The sequence below is a fragment of the Otolemur garnettii genome, unplaced genomic scaffold (assembly GCF_000181295.1).
Source record: "Otolemur garnettii isolate 467f Iridium unplaced genomic scaffold, OtoGar3 scaffold00007, whole genome shotgun sequence".
Lineage (NCBI taxonomy): Eukaryota > Metazoa > Chordata > Mammalia > Primates > Galagidae > Otolemur > Otolemur garnettii.
In genome coordinates this window covers 11,232,505-11,242,577 of record NW_003852402.1, presented here as the reverse complement: position 1 = coordinate 11,242,577, position 10,073 = coordinate 11,232,505, and the positions used below count along the sequence as shown (strand labels likewise).

The following is a 10,073-nucleotide window of genomic DNA, read 5'->3' as shown; positions in this document are numbered from 1 at the left end:
TCTGTATCCTGCCAGGTTCAGTGCCTTCATCTGGGTAATGGAGGCAACAGCCTTTGCCTTATGAGGGGCACAAGAACCATATATATGACAGTGTCCCCAGAACAGATGCTGTCACTGACAAGTTACTAACAAGATGGCTGGTAAAGGGAAGAAGGTGGTGGAGGGGCAGAGGAGAAAACAGGGACAATGATTGAGCCTCCTGGAAAAGGGTCACAAGTTGTCAACAGTAGAAACCCCTGTACCTTTATTGATCTGATTTGTTCACAGTTAAGCCTCCTGCTTCAAGGATCAAAGGGCCAGCTAACGTGAGGGAAGGTGGTGTCTTGAGCCTTCCAGAATCAAGGATCTCCAGGGCTATCCCAGCCCAATGCTTGTCCTTTGCCCTCAGGCCTGGGAGGAAAGGAGGAGGTGGCTCTTGGGGGTGGGGGGCAGCTACTGGGATTTTAGTGTGGGATGGGGGGGGCAGGCCAGTTCTTCACAGCAGGAGGTAGAAGGGATCACATAAAGTTCTTTATTACAGACCTACAAAAAATGAGAGAATTATATATTACTCTCACTTGTTCTGGTTTCTTTTTTCTTTTTACAAAACTGCAGCAGGAAAGAAAGACATTAGGAGGCAGACGGTTCACATCAAGAGGGACCAAGGTGTTGCTGTGTGACCAGGAACACTGTGGGCTGGCCCTGGGCTCTCCCCAAGCATCCTAGAGAACCGAAATAAGCCCTGGAAGGAGGAGACAAGATCAGGTGGGTGGGAAGGCGCTGTCCCCAGGCCAGCAGCAGCACCATTCCTCTGACAGTCACCCTGGCAGTCAGCCGGCTCTAAAACACGTGTGGCTCCTGTGTTTGGAGGCTGGTCTCCAAAGCACAGGCCACAGGGGCCAGACAGAGGGAGGTGGCAGGAAGGGCCAGCACGGAAAGGCTGTGAGTTCTATGGGGATCCCTCCCGGGGACCATGGGGGTCCCAGGCAGTCCGGACTCTTCCCTGCTTGTCAGCCAATCAGCTTCTTCAGGAAGGCTTCCAGCTGGTCCTCATCCTTGATGCCCACAAACTTGTCCACCACATCCCCGTTCTTAATGGCTAGCACGGTGGGTACTGCTGACACCTGGATGAAGGGGACAAGGGAATCCAAGTCACTTGGAGATAAACTCTCCTCAAGGGCCATTCCCAAACCTCTGGGGGAAGGCTGCTAGCTTATCCAGGGCAGTCACTGCCCAAACCCATGGGCGGGGCCAAAGGAAAGTGGCCCTTCCCGTGGTGCCAGGGCATGGCAAGGCCTGAAGGCCCACCCGCTAGAGAAACTTCTTCCACTGAGGGCTCTTGGTAGTACCCTCCCCCCTCAACTGCAAGACTGACTCACTGGCTCGGTGGTTTGGCTGGAATGACAGGAGAGATGAAAATAACCCATGCAGCTGCAGGCCAAGGCTGGGGGAGGAGCCGAAGGGTAGACCAGCCCCCCTGAGACATTGATGGGGGAGAGCCCCAATCTGGCCTTTGCACTCACTAGCCAGGGTGCTTGGCCAGGTCATACCTACCTTCCTGAGCCTGAGTATCCTCTTCCTTAAAATGGGGACAATGCCTACTTTGAGGGTTTTGAATGAGGGTTAAAGATTCAAGAATAAACTGAGTGCTTGGGAGTTCTGGCCCCTATCTACCAGGTGGCCTGAGGTAAGCCACTTCTTCACTCTTTAGTCTCGGGGTTCTCAGCAGCAAGACAGGGTGTAAGGGCTGAATGAGCTCACACAAGGGAAGACTCAGCACCGCACCTGGCACTCGGTGTGAAAAGCTGGCAATGTGCTGGTACACAGTGGATACTCAACAAATGGGGGCTGCAAGAGCCATACTAGCCTGTGCCCTGGACAGTGTGGGAGGAGGGCTCAGTTGTGTATAAGCTGACGTTTCTATTAAGGGGTCAGAGGCAGATGGGAAAGAGCACTCTCGGTCTATGAAACATTTACTGGGCTCCCTCAGGGACCTGGATAGATTACTCGGAATGCAGACAAGGCCATGCTTGCACTGGCATGGCGAGGGCTCTGCTACCTGGCATTCATGGGCATTAGAGAAAGCAGTATAAACAGAACGAGATAGGCTCAAGCGGCTAAGGCACCAGCCACATACACCGGAACTGGCGGGTTCGAATCCAGTCCGGGCCTGCCAAACAACAATGACGGTTGGAACCAAAAACTGCTGGGTGTTGTGGCAGGCGCCTCTAGTCCCAGCTACTTGGGAGGCTGAGGCAAGAGAATCACTTAAGCCTAGGAGTTGGAGGTTGCTGTAAGCCATGATGCCACAACACTCTACCCAGGGTGACAGCTTGAAGCTGTCTCAAAAATAAACCACACACACACACACACACAAAACAAGATAAAACACACGAGATTTAAGTACAAAGTAACAATAGTGGTTTACACAGAATACCAGGTCTTCACATATACCACAGTTACAATTTACAATGTTCAAAAACTCTGTGTGTTAGAGTAGAAAAAAACAAGTCAGCCCTGCCTACTTCACAGCCCTCACTCACTGACTGCACCCCACTCCCCTGTCTCCCTGTGGACACTCTGGGAACAAACACAGCAGGATGTTGGTTACCCTTGCAGTGCCTCAGGCCCTTTCAAGGACTGACCCGAAGTTGACATGGGCGGCCAGTGACACACTGCCCAGAAGGGATGTGCCTACTAGACCATCAGGCATTGGACCCCACATGTACTTGTTCCCTCACTCCCTCCTCCTGGCTCCTGTTCTGGTCACAGACTCCAGCATGGGTGGTGGCACAAAGCGCCAAGGGTTCAGCACGTGGCTCACCCTCTATCGAGGTAGCAGGATTTGCTCCTTGATTCTCCTGAAGCCACCAGGGCCCTCATGAGTGTCCTCCTGCACCCTCTAGTGGTCTGAGGAGGCAGCTGGGCGCCTCAAAGCAACCTCAAGTTGAGCAGAGCTCAGATGTCGGTTTCCAACCTCACATTTAGGGAACATCATCCTGTCGTTTCCTTAACTAAAATAAATGATTTCTGACACCACATAAGAAGTAGGCTAACTTTTCCCATGAGTCTTCTAAGAAAGACTCTAAGCTCACTGAGGTGGCCTGGGGAGTGGACTTAGTTTTCTTCAAGAACCCCAGATGAGGCTCAGCGCCTGTCTCAAGCGGCTAAGGCACCAGCCACATATACCAGAGCTGGTGGGTTCGAATCCAGCCTGGGTCTGCCAAACAACAATGTCAGGTGCAACCAAAATTAGCCAGGCATTGTCCCAGCTACTTGGGAGGCAGAGACAGGAGAATCGCTTAAGCCCAGGAGTTCAAGGTTACTGTGAGCTATGATGCCACAGCACTCTACCTGGGGCAACAGCTTGAGGCTGTCTCAAAAAAAAAAAAAAAGAGCCCCAGATAAAGGTGGGTCATGATCTCACTTGTGTAAACCTCCCTACTTCCTCATACACTCGCGGACTCTGATGGAGTCAGGTATACAGCAGACACACTGCAGATATATTTTATGCCAAGTGAGATCTAGTCATTACCAATCAAAGGGGTTTTCTGAAGTCTGAACTTACACACACATACACACTATATGCCAAGGGCATGCAGGAAGCTGGGTTTCCGAGGACACTGCAGGGATGCCTGGTCTGTGACCACTCCCCTCACATCCCAAAGGAAGTGTGGCTTTGCTGCTCCTGAGTCTGGCTCAGGAATCAGGATCTTGTGAACATTGCCTTAAATGGACGTGCACAGGTTGCTGGCACATTCTTTTGGAATACAGATTTGAATGTGAGACAGGCAGTGATGGCTCAAGAATTCAGCATCTTTCTCAATTCTGGCAGGACTGAGGAAACCTGGGGGCTGCAGAAAAGACATGCTAAGATGTGCTGTCTGTCCTCCTGTGCCCTGAAGCCACCTGGAGCCTCCTGTCTGTGGCTGAAGACCCCGAAGACTCAGGGCAGAAGTGTGCAGTGTCATCCTGCTACTCACAGCCTGCCCACCATGCCACTGAGCTCAATAGCCCTGCCGGGTCTTCTCCAGTCTCACCCTGATTTCATCTATTTGTTAACGTGTGCTATTTGACAAGTTACTGCCTCTCGAGAGAACTGCTTTAGAAATCAGAAGACTGAGGCTCAAAGGCTGAGTGACTTTTTTAAGATGACAGAGCACAGCTGAGCGTTGTGGCAGGCACCTGTAGTTCCAGCTACTTGGGAGGCAAGAGAATTGCTTGAGCCCAAGAGCTTAAGGTTGCTGTAAGCTGTGATGCCACAGCACTCTGAGGGTGACAAAGTGAGACTCTGTCTCAAAACCCTGCCCTACCCCGCCGCACTCCAAGCCAGAGTAAGTCAAGTGGTGGAATTGGGATTTTGAACAAGGTGTTTGCCTCCCCATCCATGACAGCAAACTGTGCTGAGCTGCTGACCAGAGCAAAGAGCTGGAGATATACACGGAGATCCAGCAGGGTGAGCACGTGGGAAAACACTAAAAGGCCTCTATGCTTTAAAGGAGACCTGCCAGATGTTTTGTCCAAGCCTTTAGGAAAATCTATTATTGAAAAGATCAAATCCAACGGAAAAGGAAATAGTACTTAGATTAGCAGCTGCCAGGAGTCAGAGGGAGGAATGAACAGGCAGAGCAGAGGATTTCCAGGGTGATGAAACTAGTCCACATGATGTGGTAACGGCGGATACACGTTCTCAAACATTTGTCCAAACCCACAGGACATACACTAGCAAGAGTAACCCCTAATGTAACCCATGGTGATAAGGACTATCAATGTAGATGTTAAAGTAGGGGATATGTTGAGAATAGGGAAGGCTATTAATGTGTGGGGTCAGAGGGGCTATGACAAACCTTTATACCTTCCTCTCAATTTTGCTGTGAACCTAAAACTGCCTTAAAAAAATAACATCTAGGGGCAGTGCCTGTGGCTCAAGGAGTAGCGCGCTAGCCCCATATACAGGAGGTGGCAGGTTCAAACTTGGCCCCTGCTAAAAACTGCAAAAAAAAAAAAAAAAAAATAACATCTAGGGGCCACGTGTGGTGGCTCATGCCTATAATCTCAACACTCTGGGAGGCCGAGGTGGGTGGATTGCCTGAGTAAGAGCAAGATCCCATCTCTAAAAATAGCCGGGCCTTGTAGTGCCAGCTACTTGGGAGGCTACAGCAAGAGAATCACTTGAGCCCAAGAGTTTGAGGTTACTGTGAGCTATGATGCCGTAGCACTCTACGGAGAGCAACACAAAGTAAGACTCTGTCTAACAAAAATCTTTAGGATGGGCATGGTGGCTAATGCCTGTAATTGTCCCCCACTCTGGGAGGCTGAGGTGGTAGACTGCTGGAATTCACAAGTCTGAGACCAGCCTGAGCAAGATGGAGACCCTGTCTCTACTAAAAACAGAAATAGGAAAACTAGCTGGGTGTTGTGGCAAGACTCTGTAGGCCTAGCTACTCAGGCGACTGAGGCAAGAGATCACTCAAGGCTAAGAGCTTGAGGTTCCCGTAAGCTATAATGCCACGGCACTCTACCTAGGGTGACAGAGTGAGACTGTCTCACCAAAAAAAAAAAAAAAAAAAAAAAAATTATAGAAAAGATCAGTGGGGTGGCGCCTGTGGCTCAGTGGGTAGGGTGCCAGCCCCATATACTGACGGTGGCGGGTTCAAACCTGGCCCTGGCCAAACTGCAACAAAAAAAGTAGCGGGCACTGGTGGTCCTAGCTACTCAGGAGGCTGAGGCAAGAGAATCACCTAAGCCCAGGAGTTGGAGGTAAGGTGAGCTATGTGACGCCATGGCATTCTACCAAGGGCGATTAAATGAGGCTGTGTCTCTTAAAAAAAAAGAAAAGATCAGTGGTTGCCAAGAGTTCAAGGGGAGTGAGAGGAAGGAGAGATGGACTGGTGGAGTGCAGGGAAGTGAGGCTGGGAGACTGCCCTGTGTGATGCTGTAGTGACAGTCCACCTTGTCACTGATGAGCAGCCCATGAAGAGAACAGTAGGTGAGACTGGGAACTTAAAAGAGCAGCCTGAGTGTGCTACTCACCTTGACTACCCAGTTTTTTTTTAGAGACAGAGTCTCACTTTATTGCCCTTGGTAGAGTGCTGTGGCATCACAGCTCACAGCAACCTCCAACTCCTGGGCTTAGGTGATTCCCTTGCCTCAACCTCCCGAGTAGCTGGGACTACAGGCACCCACCACGACACCCAGCTATTTTTTGTTGCAGTTTGTCCGGGGCCGGCGCCCTACTCACTGAGCCACAGGTGCTGCCTGGGACCAAGTTTTTAAAAATAAAATAAAATAAAATAAAGCCATCCAAACACCATCACAATTGCCCTTTGGGGTAACTCTTTTGAAAAAATACTTTAGCATATTCATAATAAAAAATAAAGTAAAATAATAGAGTAGGCCCTCCCCTCTAGGTAAGCAAAGAGCTTTCAGAACTTCTGCTTCTAGGGCTGGGTGCCATGGCTCACGCCCATAATGCTAACACTCTGGGAAGCCGAGGCGGGTGGATTGCCTGAGCTCATGGGTTCAAGACCAGCCTGAGCCAGAGTGAGACCTCGACTCTAAAAATAGTCGGGTGTTGTGGCAGGTATCTGTAGTCTCAGCTACTTGAGAGGCTGAGGCAAGAGGATTGCTTAAGCCCAAGAGTTGAGATTGCCGTGAGCTGTGACGCCACAGCACTCTACCAGGGGCCGAGTGTGGTGGCTCATGCCTGAAATCCTAGCACATTGGGAGGCCAAGGCCAGAAGTTTGAGGTTGCAGTGAACTATGATTGTACCACAACACTCGAGTCTGGGTCAGACCCTGTCTCAAAAGATTGCAGTTTTTGGCCAGGGCTGGGTTTGAACCCTCCAATTCTGGCATATGGGGCTGGTGCCCTACTCCTTTGAGCCACAGGCGCCACCCAGAACTTTTTTTTTTAATTTTTTGAGGTAGAGTTTTACTTTGTCACCTTCAGTAGAATACCGTGGCATCATAGCTCACAACAACCTCAAATGCTTGGGCTGAGCCTCCGAGTTCCAGTGATCCTCTTGCCTCAGCCTTCCAAGTAGCTGGGACTATAGGTACCCACCACACCTGGCTATTTTTAGAGACAAGATCTCGCTCTGACTCAGGCTGGTCTTGAACCGTGAGTTCAGGCAATCCACTGGCCTTGGCCAATCAGAGTGCTAGGATTACAGGTGTGAGCCACAGCGCCTGGCCTAAAAAAGAACTTCTGCATGTTTACCCAGGACTCCCAGGCTTGGCAACACCTGGGAGCTTGTTAGAAACCAGGATCTTGTACCGTTTCTGGATGTATTTAGCGAGAGCTTTATGTCAACATCTTAGGTCATAATCATGTTTGAAAAGCATGTTCTACATTAGAAAGGAAAGATACTCAAACTCAAATAAGTTACCCCAAAGGGCAACTGTGGTGGTATCTGGATGTCAGACTACAGGTGACTTTCCCTCTGTCACTTGAGTGTAGTTTGTATAATTTTTTTTTCTTTCAGTTTTTGGCCAGGACTGGGTTTGAACCCACCACCTCCTGCATATGGGGCTGGTGTCTTACTCCTTTGAGCCACAGGCGCCGCCCTTATTTTGAATACTTCTTAAAAGGTACTCACTTCTTCTGTTAAGATGAAAAAATAAAAAGATACCATCTCTGGTCTGGCAAGGTGGCTTATGCCTGTGATTCTAGCACTCTGGGAGGCTGAGATCCCTGTCTCTACTAAAATAGAAACAACTGGGGCAAGAGGATAACTTGAGCCCAAGAATTAGAGGTTGCTGTGAGCTATGGCATCACGGCACTCTACCCAAGGGCAACAGCTTGAGACTGTCTCAAAAAAAAAAAAAAAAAAATAGATACACCTCCAGAGTCTGAGGACTTGGAGGGTGAGGAGGTGGTGTACTAAATCCCCAAGACCCCAAGGGACATTTACTTCCCTCTCCCTTGTGGGATGCTGAAGTGCTAGGGTCATTTGTTAAAAATATGAAGTGGTTCAAGGGGAGGAACTGGCCTGAGGCGGGAGAATGACCTGAGGATGAGTGCTAGGATGAGACAGTGTCAGGAGAGCTTGGGGAGAAGGGCCTAATGCCCTGAATATGATTTAATGGTGTTTTCCAACAAGTTCATCCAATGTTTGGAAAAGGACTTGAGGTGCTGAAGGAAGCCATGCTGGGGGGTCCTAAAGATCTCTCAGCAGAACGTCTCCCTCAGAGTATCTTCAGAAAGAATGGGTGTGGGAGAGGTCAGGAACCAAGTGGGTGGAGGGGGCCAGGGAGTAACTGGTTGGTGCTTCCTGGGTCCAGCAGTGACCAGATTTGGCCCACAGGCCCACGTCAGTCTGGGGTTTGGTAAAATAAGGAAGCCAAGACCAGGTGATATGGGCCCAGCAGCCTTGAGGCCTTTCTTTGTGACCAGAATAGCAGCTGGACAGTGGACAGAGGGAGAGAAGACCCCACAAGAGGAGTCCTCTCACTTCCCAGGCTCCCCAACAGGACATCAGTGCCCACCCCCACAACAGGCTCCCCAGAATATAGTTGGGGACAGTTCTCAGCACTTCCACCAACCTCATAAGACCTATGCTGGCGAGAACCGGGTCATCTTTGCTTTTGCACAAGTTCCCAGGGTCCCTGGCACATGACTGGTCCTTAGCGGTGTCTGCTGAAAAGTTACATTGGCCGAGACTGAAACTGTGTGTTGGGTAGGGCCAGGAGGCCTGAGACAGCCCTATGGGAGGCCCTAGAAACTCCAGCCTAAAGATTATATCCTGCAGGCCCCAGTGGGAGGGACAGAAAGGGAAGGGAAATCTGGGAGGATCCAAATGGCCAAACGCCCCCTTGACTCAGCAATCGGTGGAAGGGTTTTTTTAAAAAATAGCGACTCACCTCTCCTGCTAAGCCCCTGTAAACACCTGGTCACCAAGTCCCAAACATGGCCCACTCTAGTACCATCTGCAGTAGGCATCAGAGGATCCATTTCCTCTGCTTCTGGTGAGGGAGCTTGATCTTTCCTTAATCATGCCCCCTCCCCAAACAGCTCAAGGGGCAGCCAGCTTGTTCTCACCCCCACCCATTTTCTGCCACGGGAGACTGGTTAAAGGACAGGCACCTCCATCTGAGCTGGTCAAGTGAGTTAAGCCTGGACTTCTAAACTCTAAGATGAAAGAAACCTCTTCTTTTCAGTTACTTGTTACCCAGAGGAAGGAGGAGGGAGAGGTGAAAGCTCATGAAAACCAGAAATCTGGATTTTTGCATGAAATCTTCTGAGTTCTAAATATTAGCACCGGGTTCCCTTATTTCTTTAAAATACTTTGTGGGCCAGACCACATGTGTCTGTGAGCCAGATCTGGCCCATAAACCAGTGACCTTGGCTCTATGTTGCCCTTAGCATGGCTATCTAGAGATTCCTCCCAATTTGGTCACAGTTGATTTTCCCAGCTGTCTGTCCTTCCACTCCTGGCTTGACCTTTCACTCTGGCCACCCAGCCACAATGGACCCATCCCCCTTTTCAGCTGCACAGGTCTCCACAGTCCAGAAGGTGCCCCACATCCCAGATACCTCCAGGCCCACTGGTCTGTGGGCCACCCAGGCCCATCTGACCTCAGGCTATGGCTCTTCCAAAGACTTGCATGCCCCACTCCCCATTCCTGCAGGTCTTTGTTCAAATGTCAGCTTCTCCAAAGAGACCCTCCCTTACAAAAAAAACTTTCCGTATCCACCATGCTCAGTACTCAAATCCCCTCTATTTTTCTCCAGAGCACTTTTTCTTTTTGCAGTTTTTTGGCCAGGGCTGGGTTTGAACCTGCCATCTCCAGCATATGGGACCGGCGCCCTACCCCTTTGAGCCACAGGTGCCGCCCTCTTCAGAGCACTTTTTATCTAAAACGGGTTAGTAGACAATGGCCCACAGACTACTAAACAGGCCTGCTGCCTGTTTTTGTAAATAAAGCTTTATGGAAATAGCTTCGCTCATTCAGTTGCATACTGTTATGACTACTTCTACCACAAGGACAGCAGAAGGGTGGTAGCAGAGACCACTGTTCCACAATGCCTCAAATATTTACCAACTGGCCCTCTAGAGAAAGCTTGCTGACCCCTGCTTTAATTTTTTTTT

General features: G+C 50.0%; 1 protein-coding gene across 1 annotated transcript in view; it reads right to left on the bottom strand.

Annotated features, from left to right (window-relative positions):
* Window positions 1-213: 213 nt before the first annotated feature.
* TXN2 (thioredoxin 2) overlaps window positions 214-10,073 on the bottom strand; it is a 16,775-nt gene continuing 6,915 nt past the window's right edge. Inside the window, exons 4-5 of the mRNA XM_003783253.3 lie at window positions 983-1,103; window positions 214-522 (exon numbers count right to left, since the gene is read on the bottom strand). Coding sequence (XP_003783301.1) covers window positions 990-1,103 — 114 coding nt within the window. The 3' untranslated portion in view covers window positions 214-522; window positions 983-989. The remainder of the gene's footprint in view (window positions 523-982; window positions 1,104-10,073) is intronic.